Source organism: Micromys minutus (assembly GCF_963924665.1).
Source record: "Micromys minutus genome assembly, chromosome: 12".
NCBI classification, from domain to species: domain Eukaryota; kingdom Metazoa; phylum Chordata; class Mammalia; order Rodentia; family Muridae; genus Micromys; species Micromys minutus.
This window is the reverse complement of record NC_137981.1, coordinates 25,388,729-25,415,798: the sequence shown is the minus strand read 5'-3', so window position 1 is coordinate 25,415,798 and position 27,070 is coordinate 25,388,729. Positions and strand designations below refer to the sequence as shown.

Sequence of the window (27,070 nt, the reverse complement as noted above, 5' to 3'; positions counted from 1 at the left end):
CAGCACCATCTGAAGCCGGTGTCCTGTGCAGATACCATTCCTTGCCCAGGTTAATTAGTTCCCTGGTAGTTGTTACTGGCAAACTGACTGTATTTTAGGATGGAAATGGAGTTGCTCATGATGTAATCAGCAACCTGTTGAGTTTCTAATGGGACCCCAAAGTCTCAGAGGAAGAGAGGAAGTCAGTCCTGCTGAAGAAAAGACAAAGGTCAAAGGAGAAGGCTGCGGCTCACTTACCCCCATGATTTTGGTGTTACACTTGGCACAGATCGGGGCAAAAAACTGCTCGTAACACCGTTCACAGTAAACGTTGTTCTGTTCCTCCACAAAGCACACATCTGCTAGGGAGGACTTGCAGTAGGCACAGTTGAACTCTTCTGGGTGCCAAGAGCGGCCCATGGCTACCAGAAAAGGACCCCTGGCACGGCAGAAAACAACATTAAAATGAAGCCCCCAAGTCGGAACCAGATATTTTAAGAACCCCGACAATGTCCAGATGTTTACCCAAATAATGCCCACTCTGAGGGTAATTCTAATGAAATAGCATGTAATTCTGAGAAAGCCCCCCACAAAAGATACACACTGGATAATCAGTTAAAATAAACAGAACTGGAAAACGGGGCATGGTGGTGTATACCAGCACTTGGCAGACAGATCTCTAAGAGTTCAAGGCTAGCCTGGTCTACATAGTAAGTTCCAGGTCAGCCAGGGCTACACAGTGAGACATCCAACAAACAGAACCTGGATGTAATTCAAACATCTGCCACAGAGAACTGAGTAAACATATCACAGAATTCAGTTTATCCTGAGAGCAATGATTATGGGGGCTAACCTTTGCTAAACTATTCTGTGCCAGACACTCCTTGAGAGTAGTTTTACCTTTGTTAATATATTTAATCCTCGTAACAATGCCATGAAGGAGGAACAATGACGATACCTGATAATCAGTAAAGACAACCAAACCACAGCAAGGCTGAGGAGCGCACTTACTCAAGGTCATTGGGCCAGGAAGCAGTAGACACAGTTTACAAGCATGGTGGTCCACTTTCAGATTCAGAACACTGGCACTGTCAGAAAACCTCATGTACTAATCTTTCCACCGTGTTTTCTAGTTCTTCTCTGCTCATTTTGCTTTCGTTTTTGAGACAGGATCTCACTGCCTGGCCCTGGCTGGCCTGGAACAAACTTCTAGAACAGCTTGGCTTTGAATTTACAGAGATCTCTCTGCATCTGTACCCCTAGTGCTGGGATCACCACACCTGGCTTCTGCTTGTCTTTAAGAGTATGTTTTTTACATGGGGAAGCATGTACCACATACATATACAAACATACTGAATTTAATGAGCACTCTGAGACCCCTGACTTCCAAGTGAAGTGACTTGCTTGAATTTCAGTGAAGTGTCTATCAGAGCCCTAAGAGGCAGGGCACTGTCTGTGGAAAGATCCAGAAGAAACTCTAAAGGAAAGCTGGGTCAAACCAGCACCGTCATCCAGCTTACAGTGTTCTCAATAAACCTCTGACAATACAGCTGAAGATTCCCAGAACCCAGCCTTAGCCCAAGGGGGAGCTCCTGGCTCCAGACACCAAGCTGGGAGCTTCACCCACTTACCTCATGGAATCCTTCCAAGTCCCCAGGGATGAGAGTGTCATACTGGTATGAAAGCTAAAGCTCACAGAGGTGAGCCAGAGAGACCTGAGGTTGTCCTGCGTGTGTCTGGCCTTTTGCTTATATCTGCCCTCCTATCTGCCACCCCTCCTATACCAAATCCTGTACCTGATGACGTTGTTACAGTGCCCACAGAGGGGGGTCCGGCTGCTAGCAGGGAAGCGCTCAGCTCTCTGGAAGGTGCCCCTAGCAAGAGGAGTCACTTGTGGGCCTGTTGGGTTGTAGGCTGGAGCCCCCCTGGGCAGGGTCTGCTTGCTGACAGAGGTGGTGCTCTTTCCTGGAGCAAACTTCTGAGAGAAGCTGTCATCGGTCACCCAGGGTGGACGGCTGGCAGATTCTGAAGGGCCCCCACTGTAGGCAGCTGATGGTGTAGGGTTATAGTTTGGGGCAGGTGAGGGGGTATAAGCTGGTGCAGGGGAAGGGGTGTAGGTGGGTGCAGGGGAAGGGGTATAGGTGGGTGCAGGAGAGGGGGTATAGGTGGGTGCAGGAGAGGGGGTATAAGCAGGAGCTGGTGAAGGGGTATAGGGAGTCGAACTATAATTGGCTCCTGGAGATGGGCTGTAAGAAGACGCAGGCACTGCAAGCCAAAAACACCCAAAGAACATGTGTTAGGAACTCATTGTCCCTCTTCCTTCACCCCAGCCAGAGAACCATAGAAGATGAACATAATATTGGGACAGTATAACTCTAAATATTGAAGGGTGTTAGCGTGTGTGTGCGTGTGTGTGTGTGTGTGTGTGTGTGTGTGTGTGTGTGTAAACAGAGTCTGCTCTATGCACAGGGACTCATGTATGCTAAGCAAATGTACTACTACTAAACTACAGACCCACTTGCCTGAACTTCTTGGTGACCCAGATTTTAACTCTCAGTAAAAGCCCAGATAAGCAAGGGAGACTGCAGAGACCTGGAGAGCTTGCACAGGCCCCAGAAAGGAGTGAGCTATAAATACTGAAGCTTTTTAAGGCGGGGTTCTGTGAGGCCTTGGCTGCCCTGGTCCGGTAGAAGGTGGGGAGCGAGAGTAGGGAGTGTCTGGGACAGGAAGGATGCTTTCAGTGGTCCCCTAGCTAGTGATATGACTCCCAGTCATCACAATCAGTAAATGTTTGCTGTACATATAACTAGTCTAGTCTTCAAGACAGAGCAGATGTCCAGAAAGCTTGGGTTCATGTTTCAAGTTTAGCTACCACCACTGTCTTGAAAAACAGCTTGACTTGATTTGTGCAGGGAGGAAATTCTGTCTTTATTTGATAGGTACCCACCTATCTTAGTCACTCAGTGAGCCCAGGCAGAGGGGCTAGAACCATGCTGCCAGGGATAGCTGCTCATTTGGTCCCTGATTGCCCGGCCAGATCCTCTTGCTCTCCTATATCACCTTGATGCAAACTCAGAGTGTACATGATACCCCAGAGGTTACCATTAGGGAAAAGAATGTACTGCACTTTTTACTTTCACTGAGAGTGGAGAAACAGTTCATCACACAGAAGGGTATTGTAGTTGCTATCACAAAGCACTCTCTACCAGGGCTCTCAGAAGCCAAGATTTTTCTGCACCGCCCTCCTCCCCCACTATAGAGACCACTCAATAGATCTGTGTATCTTGAACACATGGGTCTAGCCAGTTCTCTTACCATAGCAAAGATGGTTCTAGAAGTTTTAACGTCTGTTCCCAATCTATTCTTCTGGGAAGAGCACTATCTTACCCACTAGGGAGTAAGTATATCATGATATACTGCCCACATCCAAGCCAGGCCTGGGTAAAATGGATTGTACTGAAGCAGATCCCTCTGGATCACAAATGGACTCAGACCATGGCCCTGTCTGGTCTCTTTCTCCTATATAGTGCCCTAAGCCATCCTGGGTTGTTCCAACTCCGTTCCTTTTATTCCCAGATGACAGCAGCTTCAGAACTGGGAAGTGCAGAGTACCCTTTGCTGGAGGATGGCTAGGGCTATGATGACTGAGTGTAAAGGTGGAAGATGGCGATGCCCCAGAGCCATCCTGGGAGTGAGACTCGCTCCCAAAGGCAGCTTCTCCGGCTGGAATCTTCCTCCCATTTACAGCATGGGTGAGGCACACAGCAGGTCACGTGAGTCAGCCTCTGCATTGTTCCCTTTTACACCTGAGGGCTTCAGTCCTCAGAGGATGCAGCAGAGTCAGAGTCTAACCCTCTCTAGACTCAGAGCTGCCTCTATAAAGAACACAGGTTCCATTTCCATCGCTGTTTACCGGCATCAAGAAGTCCGTTGTAACACGTAGAGGAGATCCCGGGCTCCAGAAAAAAAGCATGTTTATCAAAACCTTAGTTTGAGGCCTGGGATTCAGCCTTCAGAGTACTTGTCTAGCATTTTTGAGATGCTGGGCTCCATCCCTAGCACTCCTCCCTCAGAAGAGCCCTGGTTTCAAGCTCTAGTCCAACAACTCCTAGCTGTGTATCTTTGGTTGAGTAATTCATTCAGTGGGGGAGGAGGGAGGACGAGGACAGTGCATTTGCATTCCCAGGATGGAACACACTATCAAGTTCATCTCCTGGTCTTCCTGTCACAGGGAAAGCCCTGGGCAGGTTTTCTGTAGGAATGGGCAGGGAGCTGTGATTCTCTGAAGTCACATTACCAGGAATTGAACCTACTTTCTGGTGATAAAATGAGTGGCATCCTGCCTACCACACTGGGTGTGGTGGAGACCTACAGGAGGGACACAGCACAACCATGTGTAAAGCTGTAAGTCCTAAACTCAAGGTGTTATCACCCACCTCAACAGTTTTACATGGCTTTCTACTGTCCAGAGGGTCCCAACATGCTAGGGACAAGGTGACTTTAGGGGCACTGTTAGAGAAGGACAGTGGGGAGGGGTGATCCCACAGAACTTCAAAGCAGCTTCATCCCTCTGTTGTAAGCTTTGCGGTCCTGTGTAAGGCCGTGTAAGCTATGTCTTCCTTTCTCTTTGCTTTTCATTTTATTTCTTCTGTCCTTCGTTTTCTTCTTGTTTTATAAACCCACAATCCTCTGCTAAAAGTGATTTTCTCTCTCTTTTTTTCTTTTCTTTTCTTTCTTTTGTTTTGGTTTTTTTGTTTGTTTGTTTGTTTGTTTTTGTTCTTTGAGACAGAGTTTTACTGCATACCCCTGGCTGTCCCGGAACTCACCCTGTTGATTATGCTATTCTGAAACTCAGAGATCCACTTGCCTTTGCCTCCCAAGTGCTGAGATTAAAGGTAAGCAACCACCACCATATCCCGCCAAGCTGTTTGTTTTTGACATGTTGCCCAGGCTGGCCTGGAACTCGCTATGTAATCCAGGGTGGCCTCAACAATTCAGAGATCCTGGTGTCTCAGCCTCTTGAGTGCTGGATTATAGACATGTGCCTCCATACCTAGTTCTAAAAGGAATTTAGGAATGAAAGCCATGTGTGTGTGTGTGTGTGTGTGTGTGTGTGTGTGTGTGTGTGTGTGATGTTTAAGCCATGGCCTCATGTGCTAAGCACCTGAAATGTGGTTAGTCTAAATTGGGATATGCTATTAAGTATAAAAATCTGAAGACTTAATAAAAAAATATAAAGTATTTCAATAATAATTATCTTATATTGATTATATATTTATTTCTACATTTAATGTGTGCAGATGTTTGCCTGCATGTATGTCTGTGTACCACTTGCATGCCTAGTACCTAGGGAAGTCCAAAGAGAGTGTTGGATTCTCTGGAACTAGAGTTACATTGGTCGTGGGTCCTATGGAAGAATAGCTGGTGCTTTTGACCACTGGTCTGCCTCTTCAGCCTCTTGTTTGTTTGTTGAGTCTGGTCTCTGCATGTTACCCGGCTGGCCTCAGGTGACCTTCTTTCTCAGCTCCTCAAATAGCTAGCACAGATCTGAATAGTGTCCAGCTCCAAACCATTTTTAATACACTGAGCTGTGTTTGGAAAAACATCCCAGTGGTTAAGAGTATGTACTAGTAGAAGACTGGAATTGGATTCCTAACTCTCATGTCTCATAGCTTATAATTGCCTTAAACTTAAGCTTCAAGGGATCCCACACCTTCTTCTGGCCAGTGTAGGTATCTGTGCTCTAGTGCACATATCCAGATACCTTGTACACGAGACACACACACACACACACATACACACACACACACACACAATTAAAGGGGACATAGGAGGCTGGAAAGATCTCTCTGGAGCGATGGCTCAGTGGTTAGTACTAGCTGTTCTTCTTTAGGATCCAGGTTCAATTCCCCGACACCCTCATGGCAGCTCACAACTGTCTGTAACTCTAATTCCAGGGGATCTGACACCCTCATATAAAGGCAAAACACCAATGTACATACAATAAAATAAATTAGCTTTTTTTAACGTCAGGTGCAGTGGTGCACACCTTCTAGAGCACACATCAGCTCTAGAGACTTGGTCTACAGAGAAAGTTGAGAAACCCTGACTAGAAAACACACACACACACACACACACAAAATCTCTGAAAATTTCATATGCTGAGCTAAATAAAAATGTACTTAAATCAATTTCACCTGCTTTTGTTTTACTTTCTAAAAATGTAAAAAATGTCTGCCTCTCGGTCTTTGAAACAGTGGCTGCCAAGTACTGTTGGCTTTCACACTGTTGCACAGGAGTTTGTGTAATAGAATACAAGAAGGCCGAGTACTTGCGAGTCAACTTTGCAGACAACTTGGAGAACTTAAGTGGCCACCGGAGGTCAGCCAGTTTGCAAGCTTCCTACCTGAAACACACCCCAATAGGCTCCAGATCCCTCTAAACCGCTCCGAAAGCAGAAACTGGCTTGAGCACGCCCCTTCCAAGTAAACTCCGCCCTCGCCCACCTTGCTCCCTCTTCTCCAACCACTCCCTCTGTAGGGCGGACATTCTCTTCCTCTTATCCGAGGCTTCCCTGAGCCGCCTTCGGTTTCCAAACCCCAACTCAAAGCCCAGGAGAGGAAGGCTGGAATCCTGGACCAGGTTCCTACTTCCTACCCGCTGGGGCTACGTAGAGGAGGCGGTTCGCCCGGGCAGATCCCTGGGGAGGGGAAGGAGGAAGGGGAAAGGATGCGGGGAGCACGGTCCCCTCTCAGCTCCTGCCTGCTGCGCCCCTCCACGCTCCGAATGCCGTAAGAGACCTGATACCCCATCTCCGAGCCCCGGGCTGTTGCTATTTCTACGTGACGGAATTAAGCCGGTTCAAATTAGAAGGTGATATTCCATCTCTAATTGGCACGTTCAAAGGGCTCCTATCGCACTCGGCGGCCCCGGGACTGTGTAATTAACCAAGGTGATCTGAGTCACTTAGATCGGGCTAAGTCATCAGCGAGCGCTCTGGTCGCCGCCCGGCCCGCAGGCCGACGTGGCCATCCCGGGGACCACGGTGTCCTCCGCCCACTGGTCAAGCAGGCCGGGGCCCCAGGTGTTGGGGTGGGGGGGAGCGGACGCCCAGCCCAGGCGCCAGAGATAAGATGCCGGTTCAAACGCCGCCCAGTCCCCGCCCCCCGGAAGCTGCGGCCGGGGACTGGCTGCGAGCCGGCTGCTCGTGCTCGGCGGCGCGGAGGTCCCCACAGCCTAGCGGAGGAGCGGGGCTCGAGCCCGAACCCCCGGCTGGCTTGGCAGCCTGCCAGCCGCCCCCGGAGCCCGTTGGCAACGCGGCCTCCCCGAAGAAGGAAGGGTGGAGGCAGGCCTCTCCTCTGCTCCAGGCAGGAATGAGTTAACGTCTGCACAGCCTGGGAACCGCGTTGAGGCCTCGGCTCCTGCTCGTCCTGCCCGCCCAGGCCTCGGCCGGAGAAGCAGCTGGAAGGCCCTGTCGCCCCCTGGCGGGCGAGCGGAGGACAGGACAAGGAAGGTTCCGGAAGGGCCTGCGGTGCTGACCTTCCTTGTGCAGACACAGGCTTCACCTGCACCTGACACTATGCCTACCCGCATCGGCAAACTTCTTCCTGTGTTTCCCGTCTGCACTGTTCTGTCTCCTACATAGGAAATCTGTACCGATCCCCTTCCAAACTGCCACTTCAGCCTGCGGGGCTCTGACTAAAGGACTTCCCTTCCTTGGTTCAGAAGTGCTCGAGTCAGCATCAAACTACAGCTATCATTTTGTCTGCAGAACATGAGGTTATAGAAATCCTATCTTACTCAAATGAGAACATTAAGATCCGAGAGATGAGGTAGTTTGCCTATTCCTTATGGTAGGCTGGATGCCCCACCCATGCTAAAATGTTTCCTGTTCACACTCGATTCTGCTGTCGCTGAGCCTTATAAAGCAGGGCACTGGTTCAGTCGCCTCTGTCCCACCAAGCTTCCCCAAGCAAGGAAGGCCCCAAGAGAAAAGCTTCCTAGATCTCACCCATACCTTATCAGGTTATGCTTCAGAGGCTAGACTTTATATGTGTCATTCTTTATTCCAAGTCTCCTTGGCCAGTTCACACTTGTAGGACACAGTCCTCTTCCTTCTCCCTTAAAATAACCTATCTCTTTTCCCTATCAAGTCTGTAGCTTATTCCCTTCCTGATTTTACCACAAATAATGTATGTATTGGAAAAGTGTGTGTGTGTGTGTGTGTGTGTGTGTGTGTGTGTGTGTACACACGTGTATACGCACGAGCATGTGCACGTGCTCATATGGGGTGAGGTCATAAGATATTTGGGAAATGACACCTTCCTTTCAATTTTGCTATGAACTGAGAACTGTTCTTTAAAAAGTCTATTAAAAACTGGGTGTGGTGGCACATGCATGTAATCCCAGTACTTGGGAGGTCCAGGCAGTAAGATCAACAGTCAGCCTGGCCTACCTGAGCCACCCTGCCAACAGACAAACACACAAAGAGTCTATTAAGATTTTATGTGTAAAGCAGAGAATGGTGGCACATGCCTTTAATCCCACAGCATTGGGGAGGCAGAGCCTGACCTACATATGGAGTTCCTGGACAGCCAGGACCACATAGACCCCCATCTCAAAAGCAAAAGAAAATTTATATATAGACCATATCGTCTATAATAATTCTGAGTGAAGAAAAACATGAGTATTATAACAGTAAATGAAAAACCATCATTACTTTCTATAAATTCAAGATGACAGTAACTATATATATATATGCTGGAAGTATAATGTTTAATTGAAAAGTATATGCACACCTAAAATCCTATTTTATCAACCTGTGGAATGGACACCAAGGGATCATTATAGGAATACTTAAGGCTCATTCCCTGTTTGTGTATAGTTGCCAGAGTACAGAATGTAAGCTCATGGTCTTTCCCAGGTACTCTATGATGTGTTCACCACCACCCCACTCCCCGTGTGTGTGTGTGTGTGTGTGTGTGTGTGTGTGTGTGTGTGTGTGATGCTAGGGATTGAACCCAGGAGCCTCATCCATGCTAGACACACCCTCTACCACCCACCAAGTTAACACCTCCCTCTATCCAAATTCTTTATTTTCTATACCTTTGTTCAAGTCAGACACATACAAAGGAGAAAATCTGCCACGCCCCTGCCCTCCTAAAGTTCAGGGTGAGAACCCAACAGGAAGAAAGAGTGTGAGTAGACTCAGGGCTTGGGCGTCAAGGGCTCTAAGTGTAGCCAGAACACATAGGGCCTTCCTCTAACCTGGGGAAATACCTGCTAGAGAGCCCTTTGATTCTTGGCGCAATGGCTGCAGGAAAAGTGGGCTGCGCCCGCCTGGGAACTGCCTTGGGCTCTAAGGAAGAAGTCCAGGAAAACTAGGAAACATTAAGCACCTCTGTTCCCTGTATGAAAACTCTCAGCACTGATGGGCAAGGGCCATGAGGTAGAACCACAACCAGTGAGCTCTGCCTTGGGTCCATTCTACTGTGGTGTCCCATGTGCCCCAGTTATCCCCTGTCACCTGAGGAGGCCGCATACTAGACTGGTTGAGCAGCTTGCTGCACAGGACAAAGTGACACAGTAAACTGGCCTGAGCCTGGGGCATTTTTGTTATAGTTTCTTGTCCTCCAGTTTGAGGCGAACCCAGATTCTTAGAGAAACAACTTTTTACTCCTCATACTTCCCCCCTGCCCCGGCCCCTGCACCCCAGTCCTTTTCTCTCACCTTGGTCTGGAAATATCCAGCTATGACTATCTGTTTCCTAAGAGCTAGATAGCTCCATCCCTGTCTGGTACAGCCCACGTGGCATTCAAGGTCAACACAGGCTCCAAAGCTCAATAGGATTCTGCCCTACAACCAGGGAAGGGAAGGCTAAGCCTGCTTCACTTCTGGGGATCTTGGCCTAAGGCAGATGACCCTTTGAACCCTCAACCCTACCCCACCCCCAGCTCTCACCTGGCTGGTAGACAGAAGGCCGGATGCTGGCAGTGGTTACAACCCGAGGCTTGGGTGCAGGGGCAGCTGGACCCTCGCTGTAGCTGGTATGGGCAGAGGGTGCTGGAGAAGGCGCTGCAGAGCTGTAAGCAGAGGCCTGTGGCCTGGAACCAAGGCAGAAGAGTTACAACAAGAACAGTCTATTGGGCTCTGGTATCTAACACCATTCCAGGTTTGCTGTCTGATCTTTAGGCAGGACTATCACAGAAACACCCATTGGATCACTTCCAGAGTCTAGAAAGAAGCCAAAGAGTCTTAGAGGGAGGAAGCTTCTTCCTGTGGCTAGTGCTGCCACCTTGGGAAAGAAAGAGGGAAGATACTAGCCAGACAAAAGAACACAGGGAGAGCCCTTCATCCACAGACAGCGTTGTAACAATAGGACTGTGGATCAAGGCAGAGGGAGAGAGATGGTCACAGTTACTTCTGGTATCCCTCTGGCTACCTGTTCTCTGTATCTTTGTTCCTTTATGTTGCTGCTGAAGGGAGCAATTAGTCTCATGTTTTCTGAACAAAAAAAAAAAAAAAAAAAAAAAAAAAAAGTTCATGGGAAGAAGCCCAGAGGCCCTGGCAACTCCCAGCAAACCCACTAGACTAAATTCCCATTGCTTCTTCCTAGTGGCTTAGCTGTCAAAACCCGAGAGCAAACAGCTGCTTCCCACACGTGGCTCAGGGACAATGATAGCAAAGAGAGAAATGCCAAGCTTTGCCTCTCTCTTGGAGGTGGGGGTGTAGAAGGCTTCAGGAGCCCCCAGAGTCAGGCAGCCTCTTTCTTCTCGCCTGATGCAGTGTTTCTCAGCCTCAGTTGGTTTTTAAGCCCTTCTCTTCATTTTAAACTAATACCTTTCTCTTGCTACAAGTTATATATCCTAAAGGGGACCCTTGGCCACATCCAGCAAATGGGTCACTGGTGGGATGTTGGAGAAATGAACCCCTGCAAATAAACCCCAGCCTTTGGCATTGTGTGTGTGTTTTTTTGGTTGGTTGTTTTTCTCTTTACCTCTTTCCCATGGGCCCACTGGACCTGCTGGGGCAAGTTGTTGGATGAAGGATTGCCTTCTTGTCTGGGTCTCTGGAAAGAATAGGTTAATGACCTATCACGAGTAGTCTGAGTGGATCCAGGGGAGACTGGATACTGTCTCAGTCAAGGCTTTACATCCTCACCATACCTTCACACCACATTTATAGTTAAGGCTTCCCCTGTCCTCTGTGGCTAGATCCCTGTACTGAGGCCAGAGAAGCAAGCAGACCAGAAGACAAGAAGGAAGACACGGTATGCAAAGGGTGTCTAGCTTCTACCATGGCTGGATAAGGTTAAGGGTCAGTGGGTCAGGGCCAGACGTTCCACCACTGCAGGATACTTTGACAGCATCCTGGATTGGCATGGAGAAAGGAGCAGAGCTGAAGATATCTTGTGGTGGGCCAAGGTGGATATCCAAGGAGCTCCAGCTCCTTTTGAGGCTATGTGTGAGGAAAGGAGGTATCTGTGCTCAGAGTGCACCTCTGGCCCTTTCTACTGTAGCCCAGTGCCCTGAAGTCCTCTTCAGCAGTGAGCGTACAGGCCTGGACATGGAGGCCTAGAGCTTGGAGCTGGAGTTTTTCCTTCAGTGAGAAGCGGGGTTGGGGCTGGACCGCTCACAGGCTTTAGCACCAATGTTTCTCTTTCCCTGTGTAAATTAGAAGGTTTCCCCCCTCTCCACAGCATTTCTCACTTTTTACCAGAGTTCCTGCTCCATGAAAAAAGCAAGGCCCTAATGAGAAGAGAGTGTGGCAGAGGAAGAAGGGAGGCCAGGACTAGGCTCACCCCCAGTGATTGAGCTGGGCTGGAGCAAGGCTGGGCTTGGTACCACACGGAATGCTGGGAAGCTGCCTCAGGCTGCACCGTGACCCTGTGCACCCTGACCCAAAGAGGCATGTTTTCCCTGGAGGCTGGGGAATCTGGGTCCTGGCTGGAAACAGCAACTGGACAGTTCTAGAAGCCTGGAAAGACAACAGGGCCAACACTGCTGTAGTATCAGCTGGCCACTCTGGAATGACCCACCTAGCTGCCTCTTCCTCCTCCTCTGCCTTCCTGAATGCCTCCTTCTTTTGGCCTCTGTTTTTGTGGGTACCCAGGAAGGCAGGCTGAGACAGGGGGATTACTTATTTTAACTGTTTTGTGTGCGCTAGGTGTTTTATGTACAACCTTTTTCAGTACTAACCTTCTCTACACATCTTAACCGATGAGGAACTGGAGGTTCAGAGGTGAAGCCACTTTCTCAACATTTCAAATAGGAAAGCTCTCAACTGAGAGCTAAGTTCTACTACACAAGGAACCTCTGAAGTTAGAGCACTCCCATATCAAGAGGAGAAAGGGCTGGGTAGTGGAGGTGCGCACCTTTAGTCCCAACACTCAGGAGGCAGAGGTGAGCAGACCTCTGTAAGTTGGAAGCCAGCCTGGATCTCTGTGAGTTTGTGGCCAGCCCGCTCTACAAAGCAAGTTCTGGGCCAGCCAGGGCTATAAAAAGAAACCCTGTCTCGGGGGTGGGGGAGATTGGAAGGTGGGCTAGTTAGTAGACAAGCTCTCTGACTTAACTAGTTCAGTGTTCCCACCTCCAAAGAGCCTCCCTTGATTTCCTCCAGCCCACGGGCAATAACTATCATGTTGCTTCTGAATTTTGAGAACAAAGACCATGCACAGGGGTTTCTTTGCAATGGGTGTGTGTGTGATGTGTTACTTGTGTTCATAAGCATATGCATATATGTGTGCATGTGACTTTTATCTACCACTAGAGATGTTACCCTGGGGGGCAGAGCAGCAACAAAACGCTCTGTTAATCATGACGGGTACATCCCATACAATGCATCCCAGCTTCCCCCTCACACTCTGCACCAAGCAGCACCAGTCTTGGTTTCCTTAGCAACCATCAGAGACCTAACTGTCCAGATCTCGCTGTCCATGGATGAACTCAGGGTGGGTCCTTTCTTGCCTCCTTTTCCCACTGTTAGGTCTGGCATCTGTGGGCCAGTTACCTCGGATTCTCCACGGGGCTTGAGGCAGGGCCTGCAGCAGAGGCAGCAGCAGCATGGGCAGCAGCAGCTGTGGCCAGGGTTGGCGAGGCCGCAGTGGGAGAGGCAGCAGCGGGCGGCTGGGCAGAAGCAGGCAGCAGCGGGGAGGTGGCCTGGCTGGTGCACACTGGAGCATGCTCAATAGGGGTGCTGATGAGGTGGGATCAAAAAGACAAAGGTCACACGGGCCCCAGGTCTGGTGAGGGGTGGGAGGGGGTGGGTGGAAAGGACCATCTGTTTGGCATACAGAGTAGGGACTAGGTGTGTGTGGAGGGCACACTCTTCAGGTGCTGGGAAAGAGCTCCTCCAATCCCAGGAGTGCATGATCAGACCTAGGGGAGGGGCCTGGCAACATAATCTTGGAGGGATGTTTACTGCTCAGTTTTCTGGTACTCCCTGGAAGGTTTTTCCTTCTCAGCAAACTTCAGTGCAATAGAAAAACACCTTTAGGTTTCAACAAGATTACTCTCCTATCTTGTGTGCCCTGTCTCTTACCGCTTGTACATTCAGTCGGAGGCAAACATTTCCTCTGCTCTAAAGCCGTGAGACCAAGAGAACGTGGGTTCTAGCCCAGAACACTGACAGTACCCTGACTTCAGATGAACAGAAGCTACCCTGGAAAGCAGACCTAGACCAGAAAGGGATAATGCGGTTCTGGGATGCAGAAACCTGTGCCTTTCTCATGGCATGCCCTGGGGAGCAGCAGGATCTATAGGGAGAGCACAGGTAGAACCTACTGTGCTCAAAGATCTTCATGTCACCAGGTAGCCCAGGTTTGCTACACAGACAAGCGTTCTGCTTCCCATGGCTCGGACAGAATAAAAAGTCAATCATAGGGCTGGAGAGATGTCTCAGTAAGTAAAGTGCTTGCCTCTTAAGCATGAGGACTTGAATTCAGGTCCCCAGCATCCATGTAAGAAGCATAAGAAGCCAGGCGCAGATGACCTGGAATTCTAGCACTGGGAAAACAAAGGCACGGGAATTTCTGGGATTTGCCAGCCAGCCAGCCTTCAGGTTCAGTAGAAGACTCTGCCTCAAAAACCAAAGTAGACAGCAATTGAGAAAGGCACCTGATATTGATCTCTGGCTTCCAGACATACACTGAAAAGTGTGTGTGTCTGTGTGTGTGTATGTCTGTGTGTGTGTGTGTGTATACCCCTTCCCCAACAAGCATTCATGACACTGTCACTCTCCCACACAAACCATGAAAAAGCAGAAAAATATAGCCCTTCCTCCCTCTCCCTTCCTTGAAAGGGTTGGTCTCTCACACCTGTATTCAAGTGAGTCTCATGATTCACCTTCCCTGTTAAATAGACCACAGGAAAGTTCCTCCACACCTAGATCACTCTTAAATCCTAAATTGCTATTTCTACTTGCAACACTCGTGAAAGAACAAATGAAACTCCCGCCTGCATCGAATGGTAGTAGTTCCCACAGACAAATGCTGTCCATTCACTGACTTCATGTTCCCACCATTGTGCCTTTAATATCTCACAACAGCCTTCTATTGGGGCACAATCAACCCTATTTAATAACCAAGGAAATGAAAATAAAGTTCATCCACTCAAGGTTCTGGAAGTTACCCATCAGAACAAAATGACCCAGGGTCATTCTGATTTGAAGCCCTAACTAGTATTTTGCAGAAGAAGAAAGAAATGTTTTCTTGTGGTCAGCCAAGTAGAATCTCTCTCTCTGGTCAAAGGCAGATTCTTAGTGAACATAAATAACATCTCAACATGTCCCTCCCCCAAGTGCTCCACCGGGCCCGTGTTAGCCCTTGTTAGCCCATGTTTTCTTTTCATCCTTTGACCTCCCTGAATGATTAGTCTCATGGGTCTCATCTGGAGACGAGGAATCTGAGGTTGGGAGACATTGCCTCCCTGGTGAAATTACACATAGCTAGCTACATAGCTAGGTAGACCTGTGGTATGCACCAGGAATTCCAGGTTTTGTGAGTTTGGGCCAGCATGGGTTAGACATACAGTGAGTTCCAAGACAATCTAGGCTATGTTGTGAGACCTGGTCTCAAAACACAACAAACAGAAAACATCATAGAACAGTTTGTGGTTGAGTTTAAGTTTGGAGTGAGATTGGATCTAATATCTAGCAAATTCCCTGGTAATGCTGATGCTGCTAGTCTGTGGACCACACATGGAGAAGCAAGTTGTTAGATACCCCTGTCTGTCCCAGATAGGAATGCAAGAAAGCCGAAGGCTGCTTACCAAAGCATCTCTAATTGGTCTCTATCCAGTAAGAAAGGAAAGGGGTACAAAGTGGAATGAAAGGATTGGAGCTGGAGATGTAGCAGAGTTTTGTGTTGGCTATCCCATAGGGAACAGCACATTTGGATGGCTAAGAATGTTAGCCATGTCCTTCCTGGGTGTTTCGAGGCTTAGCTGTCTGAGAGGAGGCCTGGGGTAGCCTAGTTCAATGGCCTTCAGCAGTCCTGTCCTTGAAATATCTATAAAGTTGCTTGATCATCCTCCATGAAACACCTTGTTTCTGATTACGTGGCTACCCCAGAGAATCTGTAGACCCTGAACCCCGCTAAGTTGTTAAAGGTCTTCTCACAGTATGCCCAAGTACTACTGGAAGGCTCAGGATGACACCAAACTTTGTGGCCCTCCCTGGTCCCATCCCACATTTCCTGAGACCCTGCACAGGATAGAAGTGATGGAAATGTCCAGGCTGGGCAAAGACAACATTGGCTTTGTCTGTCCCCTTTGTTCCAGGGTGCTACTGGACCAGCCTGTCCATAACCTTCCCTATCAGAGTTACAAATGAACCCTGGATTTCAGACAATGAATTTGGAGCTGGATGTAGGCACCAGAAAGGTTCATCATTGACCACAGGGCAGGGACAAAGGTCACTATAAGGGACACATGGGCGTGCACATGAGCCTGCTACTCTGAGTTCTTGCTAAGTACTTTCTTTTTAGGATCATTCTGTAGACACCAGGAAGCCACCAGAGTCTAGAGAGGGGAGAAGAGACATCAAAGTACATCCAGAAGGATCTTGAGTTCTTGCTCCAGGTCAGTTTCTGCATGAAGATCCACGAGTCTCCAGAAATTCCAAAAAGCACACACCAGCAAGGAAGCATTGCAGAGAATTTAGACGGCCTTGACTTTAGTCCTAAAGAAAGTGCCTAAGAGATAGCCCCCCCCCCCTTGCTGGGCCTATAGCCTACAATACCACAGCTGTTTCCTGCCTTTGTCATAGATTCAGATTCCTGTTTTCTTTCTTTCTTTTTTTGGGAGGTGGTGGTGGTGTTGGGGATAGAACCCAGAGCCTTGCATACATGCTAAGCACATGTTCTATCCCGAAGCCCATAATTCAGTTTAAATACCTAGTTAAAAATAAAACCCATGCAGACTAGACTCAGATGCTTGTGGCTGCCTAAGGGAGAGTCTACCCTCTTACAGCTCATGGTTTCCTCTATCTGGGAGGTATTGAGTTGGACCTGTGCCCTCCCTCTGTGTGGTTGCCCTTGGTGGTGGGAATTGGAGTTTTGTTGATGTGGTTGGTGACCGTGGTATGTCTGGAATAGTGGAGGTGTCAAGTCTTAGCTGTGGTCACTGGACTTGGGTCAGGACTGTCAGTGATGGTGATGCTATGATTGGTCCTAGTGCCCTGAAAGGAGACTGGGATGCCAATGTCGCTGGTGTTAGCTGAGACAGTGAAGTGTGACAATGTCTGTCAATTGGATGATGACAGAATCCCATTCAGGTGTTGGTCAGAAAGTTGTTTATGTTGCTATCCAGCCGGTCAATGTTCTGTCTTTCATCCTGCTGGTTATGGCTCAAGGAGTTCAGCTATGCCACTTTGTTACAAGGCCAGGGCCCCCATATGAGTGTCTCCCATCAACTGCAGTGGGCAGTAAGAACAGTTCTCTGCAACCTTTACCCACTCCACTTTACCCTCAAAATATACACAAAACCCCATAACCTGGAACTCAATATCTGGATCACTGCTCTCCACAACCTTCTCTGCATTCCATGCATCCTGATCAAAATGATGATACAGGCATCTGCAATACCTATCTTCTCAGCATCTCTGCACAAATTAGACAGCTGCCCAGCTTCTCCTATCTATGCACACCCCACCCCTTCCTCAAGATCAAGAACACTAGCCTCTCCTTCCAGGAAGCCTTATCTCATGCACCAATCAGAGGGACCCCTGCCTCTGGAGTCCACGATATCAACCTTGCATTGAAGGTTACACCTCACTCACAGACATAGGAAGCTAAGTGAGAATTCTCCTATTTACCCGGAAGGCTTTATGTGGGACCTTAACCTAGAGCCATTCAAGGTACTGGTCACAGTGCCCTGGAGTCGCTGGGGCTCTAGAAAGCAAAAAAGAACGTTTTAGAGCTTTAACTACTGGGCTCCAAGAGAATACTAACAGGCTTGGAGCTGGTGAAAAAAAATGCTTAGAGACCATCAACTTGAGTGATTACTTCCGGTCCTTTTCCACTCATAGGACACCCCACTGTCTGGGACCTATATTGCCTCTATGAGCCTGGTGTCCTCCTACCCTATAGCCTACCCTTGAGCCTTACAAGTCATCAGACAAATGTGGGTGAGTTCCAGCTTGCCTAGATGAAGGAAGGTATCCTTCCTATGTGGACCCTGCATACAAGGTGATGATTGGACCTGTCCTGGCCCTGGCATCAGGCTGTTAGAAGAAGGAAGAGGTGGGAGGCTAAGGAGGAACAGGCTGGTAGAGAGACCAAGGATAGAAGTGAGCAACTTCCCTGACCAGCCATTCCAGGTGAGCTTTCCAGAGAGAAAGAGTGTTTTCAGACAGCAGGAGTGGGAACGGGGTTCCAGTCATTCAGCCTCAGAGAAGGCAGGTCATCCTAAGGGTTGGTTCTCTGTCCCTCCTCAATTTTCCAAATGCCATCATCCTTATGTTCCCAGCCTATGACTCCATGCAGTGAGGGACCAGGCTGCTTGCTGGGCAGGGGGCAGAGTGCTGGCTTTGAAACCGTTAGCCTGTTGGTGAGTGCTAGAGTTTATCAGCCAAGGATGTTCTGATCAGCTTGGCTAAATGCTCCAGAGTAGCAAAAGGCCACAGGTGGGGCCAAGAGCTGGAGGCCTTTCCCTACATTCCTGTCACCAAGACTCTTCTAGGTCTGCCTTCCATTCCATCTCCCTGTCGAGCCCCCACTTCCGTCTCCTGGCTTCCCTATAAATTGTCCCATTGTCTAGGCCCAGTGAAGTACTTCCAAGACTACCCTGACAAGGCTGAGTGGAAGGATTGCCTAGCTGAAAGGCTTGGTGAGGGAAGATGGCGCCACCTGTCAGGCAGAGCTGAGTGTGGGATGAGAAGCCACAGTCCTGGGGTAGGGCATCCACATTGCCCTGTAAGAGGCAAGGACTTGCTCTCTCTCCTTGGGATCTTTAGCCTGGGGTGTAGGAAAGCAACAATGAGCGTACTGGGCAGTATCCCCACCTCTTCACTGGCCATACCTGTCCTCTCTGTCCTAGACGCTGTCCCTGAAGGCCCCCTCCCAAGGTGGGGTGCAGGGCACGCATACAGGCATGATCGGAGCTTGGTTTGTTCGTTTCAAATCCTCTTTATTTCAAAACAAGCATGCTTGTATGTACATGAGAAAGAACTATGAAGCCAGCACACCAGTATAGAGAAGAGGGTGCCCACCCAGGAGCCTGATCTGCAGGTGATGTGTTCCAGGTGAGTATGAGTCCAGATGCCGAAAGGGTGGGCAAATGAGCTGCGGCTACTATATTTTCATTGTTTGGCAGTGTTAGGCCAGCAAACCCTGTTATGTCCTCTCTGGACTACGCCTAAGGATACAAGGGGTGTACAGAGGCTCCCATGTGGGAGTTGGGATGGCCACACTGGGTTGGGGGTTGGAGAGGTAGGAGGTACTGACTGTGTGGGCCTCAGCTGTCAACTCTGGGGTGGGGAGAGAGCAGAAGTGCTACTGCTGGCTACCAGAGGTGCCCCCAGCACAGTTGTTCATTATCAAGCATCACCATGGGGCTCACATGCCAGAGCTGTGTGGGGGGAGGGGCGGGGGTCCAGCCTGCCAGGGTGAGGGGAATCCAAGCAGCCTTTTAGCTTTTAACATTAAGGATTTGGGCTGAAAGGCCGTGGTGCCAGTTGCGCAATTTGGCAAAACGTGGGCTGTTACGTTCCGTCTCAAACCTTTCCCTGTGGCACAGAGACAGAGACAGAGAGAGACAGAGACAGAAACAGAGACAGAGAAAAAAAAGAAAGAGAGAGAGGGAGAAAGAGAGGGGTTAGGGAACATGTCCACTAATTCCCTGCCTGAAGCTGGAACAGAGGGACAGATAGGGAACTAATTTGGGAACATGTTGCCATACTTGGGGTACTTACTTTCTAGAGGGCAGGCTTACCCTGGATGGGGCAAGACTAGAGTTCTGGTGCAAAATGGAGGGACTGAAGTCCCTGTCTTGCTGGAGGAGAGGGTACAGAGTAGGGGCCTGGTTAGAGGGCCAATGGGCAGAGTGGGGCAAAGGGAGGCAGGGTCCCCGGCCCACTGGGGATAGGGCTGGGCAGAGCTGCTTTGGCTGTGGGCTCTTGAACTAAGCAGGCAAGCAGGCCCAGAATAGACACTGTCCTCTAGCTGGGCTCTAAGAAGGAACATATAACTTCAATGATGAGAGCTTGTGGGTAGACCTTCCTGTGCTACCTGGCATTCCTCACCTTCATCACCTCCAGAGAAAAGCCTTCACATGCTACCCAGGGCTCCTGCAGGCCCAGGCCTGAGCACAGCCCAGGCCTACCCCAGTTCATAACACACACACATACTCACTGCCATAGAAACAAAAAAGTAGGACCTGCTACTTTCTGCCAGTGGGCCTCTGGGAGCTCAACCACAGCTGCCCAGGTGAAGGCATAGTGCAGACCAGATTGTAAAATGGGAAGAGAGGGGGACAAGGAAAAGCCAGCCAACGATGCTGGTATCTGAGCCCTCTCGGCAGAAGAGCCCCTAGCTCTTCCATAGCAGAGATGCGAACTAGTGGCAGGGACCACATTTAACCACAAACACCGTGCACTCAACCTGAACAGAGACACAGCTAAAAAGCAGCTAGTGTTGTTGCTACTGTCCAGAGGTAGCCCTGTAAATTAAAAGCTAAGCAAAAATAAAAACTCTAGCTGCTACATCCTCGTCATGGGATGCTACTTCCTAATGAAAGGGAACAAATGAGCTACAGGCTGGATGGCTGTGATCCAGATGGTTTTGGGACATTTGCACCTAAATAATGAGATCTCTTGGGGACCTGGTATAAAATTCATTCGTATCACATATACACATTATGAGGACAACTTGGAGATTGTGTTTAATGGGGCCCGTGTTTTGTTCTCACCGTCACTGCAGTCCTGGAGACTGAGCACATCTAAGGCTACTCCACATGTCTCCGTACAGACCTCATGCATGTAGACAAGCCCCTGCCATTGCTACATGCCAGCCTAGCATCCGTGTCTTTTGTCTCTGCTTCTCTTTTGAGAGGTCTCGATATGCAGCTGTCCTGGAACTCACACTATAGACCAGGCTGGCCTCAAATGCACAGAGATCTGCCTGCTTCTACCTCCTGAGTGCTGGGGTTAAAAGCATGTGCCACCACTGCCCGGCATCTCCCTGTCATTTCTTACAACTGCCAGTAAATTGGCAATTACCTCAAGATGAAAAGTCCAATTTAAAAATGAGTCACCAGCACACACGGACCAGGAAAACTGACTTTAGGCAAAGCTGGTCTTAGAGTTAGTTACTTATAGCCATAACCACCAAGTCCTGGTCCCCACATCCCCACATCCCCATGATCACAGAGGTCCACGTCCCCATCCACTTGATCTGACACACTCTCACTGTGCTCTGTGAGTCCAGCACATCGGAACTCTAGAAGACTGTTGCACGCATTTGAGGGGTCTGCTAATTGCTGACAGATCTGTAAAGCCCCAGTCAACCTGTTCACTATACCAAGAGGCTCAGAGATACCCACATGAGCAATCACCCAGAGAAACCATCATCTGGGTGCTGGGCCTTTCCCCTGCCTCTCTGAGGGCAGGGTAAATGGGTGAAAACCGAACAAGCAGAGGCCCAGTGGCAAGGGCTGCACCACCCTGCAAACACCCACAAACCTTCTCATAGAGACAATCGAGGTGTGAAATGAGACCGGGCCACTTGCCACCAAATTTCCAGTTCTAGCAAAGGCCACCTAGCCTCAGGGACAGTTTGTCATCAGTGCTCAATGACAAAGTGATGGGCAATTCTAGAACCTCTGTGAATCTAGAGAACATACTCTGGTACTGTTGGGAAACTCCTTGCTAACCAAAGACAAGGAAAGATGAGGGATGAGCATGGGGGGAGAGAAAGAGAGTAGACAGAGGAAGCAGGCCTGTCCACTCTGCTTAGACTGTGCTGCTTGGAAGTCCTGGCCTCCAGCTGTGGCCTTCAGACTCGCTAGAGTGCCAGAATGCTAGGGGCCGATGTGGGAGGAGGGACGAGCGGTGTGTTAGCTGTCATCAGCCCACAGGATGATGGATCAGCAGGCCCTGGGAGTCAGCTTCTAACTCTAGAGTCAGGATGTGGCTCTGACCACTGAGAAGCAAGTTCCCTGAGCAATCTGAAGGCAGCACACAGGGACAAACATGCTTTCTTCTCCTCACACAGCCACTTGAGTGAATAAGCCTAGGGCCCAAATGGCTGCAGCAGACTTTACTTGTTCCAAGCATAATGGGACTAGGGCACACACAACCTCTGCTCCAGAACCCCAGGCTGCTGGGATTTGGACACATGGAAAGCTCTGTCCAGGGGGACAACCCTCGACAAATTAAAGTCAGAAAAAGAGACAGAATCAGGAGTCTTGCACCCTCTGATCCTGTGGTGAAGGTCTGCTGGATCCTCAATGTTTTCGCTGAAGGACCTGAAATCCTGAGAGGAATGGCCTGGGGCTGAGGGAGGAAGCTGGCGGAAGCCTTTTTTCTTGGGAACTCTTGTCAGAGAAAACTCTATGGTGGGACATGCTAATGTTCGGGGTGGGGGATGGGGGAGACAGATTAACTCTCCTGCCAGGACTTTTCTTCTAAGCATAGCCAACTGGCAAGACATGTGCCCCATATGGGACAGGAAAAGAGCCCAAAGTGACCAGAAGAGGTGGCAGAGGCCATGAAGGAAGGATGGTGTGTCTTACAGAGGAGAGATAAAGGCCTAGTAGTATAAAGACCCCTAGATCGACTCTTTGGGAAAGTCTGCATTTTTTCCTGGGACATCTGTATGGGTGGTTTCAGTGAAGAAGTTGGGAGAAACACAGAAATAGCATGTAAGTCAGAAGAGCATGGGAGGACTAGAGAGGCTGTGAGCTCAGCCACACAGGTCAGCTGACTCTCCACATCTGCGCCAAATGTGGCAGGAGCGTATCTGGTGCTCTGTTTGAGATGCGCTCCAGGAGCTAAGAGGTTAAGCACATTTCCAGGACTACATGCCACCCTTAGCAGGCCTGGGAGGGGCACACTCCCAGCTGAAATGTAGGAGCAGCTCGGGTTGGCAAAAGTACAAGTGCAACAATCCGAAGCACATGGAGTCCCAGCTGGCCCAAGAACTCTACTTTCCTAGAGTTCTGTGGCCACCATGTGTAGTTAGCAAGTATGGAAAGCTTGGCTCTGGGCAGAACATGCCTTTGAGTCCCAGACCCTCCCAGAGAGACCACCACAGGACTCACTGGCCCCAGACAGACTGTCCAAGAAGAACATGCAGATGACATACTCACTACTGGAAGTAGACAGATAGTCACACAGGCCCCATGCCTCACCATGGAAGGCCCTCACAGGTTCCAGTGGGTTTCAAAACAGCCATGCCCCAACTCATGCCCAGGGCTACAGTTCCTAAGACGGCACAGGCAGTAGGCAAGTGGTAGTGCCCCAGACTTGCCACTGACCAGGAGACCATGCCCTAAGATGCCTAGCCCTATACAAACCCCTCCTGTGCCAAGGGCTCATCCTTTCTTGCAGCTGCTGTTGTATTTCAAACAACTCATAGAACGGGTGCTTCAATGTATGTATGAGTGCGAGATTCTAGAGGTCAGGTATTTGTGCCTATCAAGGCCCTCTGTGTGCCTGCTCACGGTGCCAAGCCTTTAGACTGACAAGGGACAAGCCCAACGTCGAGTGCGCAGGTGAGGCATGGGACCGCTACCCTCACGGGAAAAGATGTTCTTATTCTCCAAAGCCCAGCTAAGGCCAAAGCAGCCCTGCCCCTGCCCAGTAAGGGGGCCATGAAAGCCCAGATTCCTCACTCCTGTATCTACCTTGGTGACCTGGGAAAGCCTCCCAACCTTGGATCTGCGGGAACCCTTTAAGGGCTGAGCTTTTCAAACGCATGAACATGAAAGGTTCCATAAATCATGTGGCCTGGGGGCTCCCCGGGGAGGGATGGGGTTAGAAGGCAAGACCATGGAACCCAAGACTAGGCACCTACCTTGACCTTCGAAGAGCTTCTTCATCAGGGTCTTGCACTGCGGGGAGAAGGAAGCTGGTCAGTAGGACTCCCAGTAAACACAGGAAGAAAAGCCACTAGAGCTTTGTGGACAGAAAGTTCCTAGGGGTCAGCGAGACCCTGACCACTTCCTGTGCCATCTTGTCAGGGGTAGCAATGAGTGTGTATGTGCCAGGCCTCCGCCTGGGGGAGTTGAGAGGACACGGTGTCGTTGGGAGGGTGTGGTCAGAGGAGGCCTGCAGGTCCTCTCTTTCCAGTCCCGAGCCTTGCTGGGAGCTGTCTGACAAGGCTTCTGTTCTTGTTTAGAGTTGGGGGTTAGAATGGAAGACCCCCTTCTGGAGACCCGGAGGCTCTCTATCAGTGTTAGCTAACCTTCAAGGGCAGGTGGCTTGACTTCCAGCTTCCATAGGCTTTAAGACTCTGCAGGAGCCAGGGCCTCTCTGCATCACCCTCCCCTGGCCACACTTAAACACTTTCACTCACTGTATTCTGTGCCGGTCATCTGGGCCAGGATGCGGAAGGAACGAGACTGCAGGTTGGAGGACCGGCGGGCCCACTCATCAGCCTCATCTTCCGGCTTGCTTTGGGTTTTGATCACAGCCTGGTACACGGGAGAGGCGCTGTCCACAGCCAAGTCTTTCACAGGGAGGCTCCTGTAGGTCAGGAAGGGGTGTGAGCAGAGGCCAGTCTGGAACTCGGACCCTCCTCCGCCCCCTCTCTGTTCTCTCACTGCATCCCACCCCCCACATCTGTGCCCCCTGTTTTCATCACTGCTATCAGAAGAGCTGAGAAGCCTAGGGGTTCGGTGCTCAGGGGTTCAGAGGTCAGGGAAGGCCCAGCGAGAAAGTAGCTCTTCTAGCCCATGAGATTGCTATCCTTCCTGTTGGCCCCATTCCAGAGCTAATCCTGGATCCCAGCAAGTTCCCACCCCACAGGCTAGAGTCCCTGCAGAAAAGGAGGAGGTAAATCTTCTTGAAGTGATTTGGCTTCCCTGAGCCAGCTCTGTGGGGGGCTGGGTGAGAACACCCTGCCGAGGGACCTGGAGGCTGAATAAGGAACCATCCAACGGCCTCCTCACGCCACAGATTCCTCCGACACGGAGCTGCCAGTAGCTTGTGGCTGGAAGATGCCTGGGGCTTCTGGCTCAGCTGCAGGATCAGCCTGGCTATAAAGTGTTGTAAGAAACTAAGCAGAAAGTTTTGCTGGGCCCTGGCATGATCTGCAGGAGGTTATAGTTGGGGGACAGAGGAGAGAGACTTTGGAATGAGGTTCCAGGCACGGTCTGCACCCCAAAGCAGCGTAGTCTTCTGAGGGGAATCTATTGATATCCCCTTAAGCTCCCAGGGTCTGAAGGGTAGTAGGTGCTTAAGTCTTAGCTGAATGCATTTTTTTTTTCAACTCCAGATCAAAGCCAGCAGAGATCCCAGAGCTTCTCAGGACTTTCTACCTGACTCAAGTTTTATAGGTCAGATTGTGAATGTATGTTGCCCAGAAAACCCTCTCGGATGTCAGGGGTCTCTCAAGACAAGCCTCGGGCAGTAAACTTGTCTGCTAGCCCCTTTGCTCTTAGAAATGTTGAAACTGAGGTACAGAGAGGCCGACTGAGTAGCCTCGGGCTATAGTAAACAGGGACACCACTGAATGACAACTTAGGTCACCCAGCTCCCAGCCCAGTGTCCTTTTTTCTTTTGTTATTAGTTTTTACTTCACTATTATTGCTATTGTTATTATTGTTATTATTATTATTATTATTATCATTATTATTATTATTCAGAGTCTTGCTATATAGCCTTCTTGCCCCAGTCTCCTGAGTACTGAGATTACATACTTCCACACCTGGTTTGCCCAGTGTCCTTCCTGTCAAATGTTTTATAGTCAGGAAGCTCAAAGGCCACACCTGCCTACCAGGGACTACCTAGCTCAGATGCTCTGACCACATGGAGACACAGCCCTGCTGAGGCATGCCCTATCTTGCACCCTCCTGCCTGGCTTCAACTGCCCTGTCCTCTGTGGGGACTGGCTGGCCAGGACAGGTTCATGCTAGTATACATGTCCAGGAGCTAGATAGAATTGGTCTGGTCTCCCAGGTTTGGATCCTTAGGCTTGATTGAGACATGAGAGCAGAGGGGTGGATGCCCTACCCCTGCCCCCACTTCCCTGAAGCCTTTAGCCTTGAGAGCTAAGTCTTTTAAGGTTATGATTGACATCGGTTATGGGTCCTTCACATTCCTCTGGGGTCCATCCAGGGAGATGCTCACAGCTGGGAGAGAAGCAAAGGTTCTTGTTCTCCCTGCAGAAAGCTGTTTCCCTGACTGGAAGGATTCTAGGGATTCCTAAGGCCTTTGGGCACAACCAGACCTCACTTTTTTTTTTTTTTTTGAGGGTTCTGGGGACTGACTTCCCAGAGCCCAGATGCTACTCTGTTATCTTCTGGCACTGAATAAATAGCCCAGTGTGCCTTGTGACCCCATGTGTGCCATGTCCCAGTGAAGCTGGGAAAGACTGGGAAAACTTCACCAAAGCAAGGCAAGGAAAAGGCAGGGATGAAGCCTCGGCCTGGGGTGGGCGCACTGTGAGGACCATGACCCGTAGCCACATTGCCATGGGAGAACTCCAGAAGACAAGCGTCTGTCTGTGTGGGCCGCAGAGGATGTCGTGTGGCTGAGAGGCGGGTGTGAGGAGAAAGGTGGACAGAGCTCACAAAATGGCCACCTGTCCTCAGACACATTCCACCAACCCCACACACCATCCTGCAACGAGACGGATGACAAGACAGACGGTCGCTGCAGGTCTACTTACGCCAGCGGAGACGCCCTGCCAAGCAGAAGGAAACCCAGACGTGAGTGCGCGTCCATCATGGGGTAGCAGAGGGGCAGCGCACACAAGAGAGCAGGGGGTTAGGACCAGAAATGAGTTAGGAGGATGGGATGGATGGAGGAGGAAGAGAGAGAGAGAGAAAAAGAAAACTGTCAGTGAGGAAGGAACCGTGGAGGTAACAGCAGAAACGGAACACATGGCCAGGAGGGTTCCTCACTGCACCATGACGGCATCAGCTAAGCGTGCTGGAGTTAAAAGGAAGGGGAAAGATTGATTTTTCCCCCCCAGGCACGCTAGGCAGGGAAGGGAAGGGGACAGGTAGGGGACAGCTAGATTAATTGGCAGAGCGCCATATTCTCCAAGTCACAGGCGCCCTGATAATAGATTTCAATATTAGAAGTTTTCCCAGTGTACAGAAACGACAGTGTGATCAGCAGTCCATCCATTATTTTCCATTTGACTTTCCTTTGGTGAGACTACTGCTTTTAAGAGCACACTAAAGACCATGCCGCACACAAATGTTAACTGGAAATCCCTCTTGGCTTTTGGGGTGAGTCAGGCAGACTTGTTTTTCTGGGCATACATGAGCTAATGGTTTTTTTTTTTTTTTTTTTTTTTTTTTTTTTTTAAATTGCACGCTCATTTTTTTTTTCTTTGAATGAGAGAGTTAAGTCAACACAGCCCAGATGTTTGCAAAGTCATGAACATGTCTCGAACTAGTGGCTGCAAAATAGACAACTCTGCCCT

At 49.8% G+C, this 27,070-nt stretch overlaps 1 protein-coding gene across 6 annotated transcripts in view; it reads right to left on the bottom strand.

Annotated features, from left to right (window-relative positions):
* Positions 1–27,070, bottom strand: part of LDB3 (LIM domain binding 3) — a 61,419-nt gene that overhangs the window by 14,879 nt on the left and 19,470 nt on the right. For 2 of the 6 annotated variants that reach the window (XM_080926527.1, XM_080926526.1), the window contains exons 7-12: positions 26,306–26,320; positions 23,990–24,159; positions 23,489–23,525; positions 9,940–10,082; positions 1,776–2,244; positions 238–418 (exon numbers count right to left, since the gene is read on the bottom strand). In XM_080926527.1, coding sequence (XP_080782653.1) covers positions 238–418; positions 1,776–2,244; positions 9,940–10,082; positions 23,489–23,525; positions 23,990–24,159; positions 26,306–26,320 — 1,015 coding nt within the window. Of the gene's footprint in view, positions 1–237; positions 419–1,775; positions 2,245–9,939; positions 10,083–12,987; positions 13,174–18,581; positions 19,201–23,488; positions 23,526–23,989; positions 24,160–26,305; positions 26,321–27,070 lie in introns of those variants that run through there. The other 4 variants (XM_080926531.1, XM_080926528.1, XM_080926529.1 and 1 more) reach the window with 4 other exon arrangements.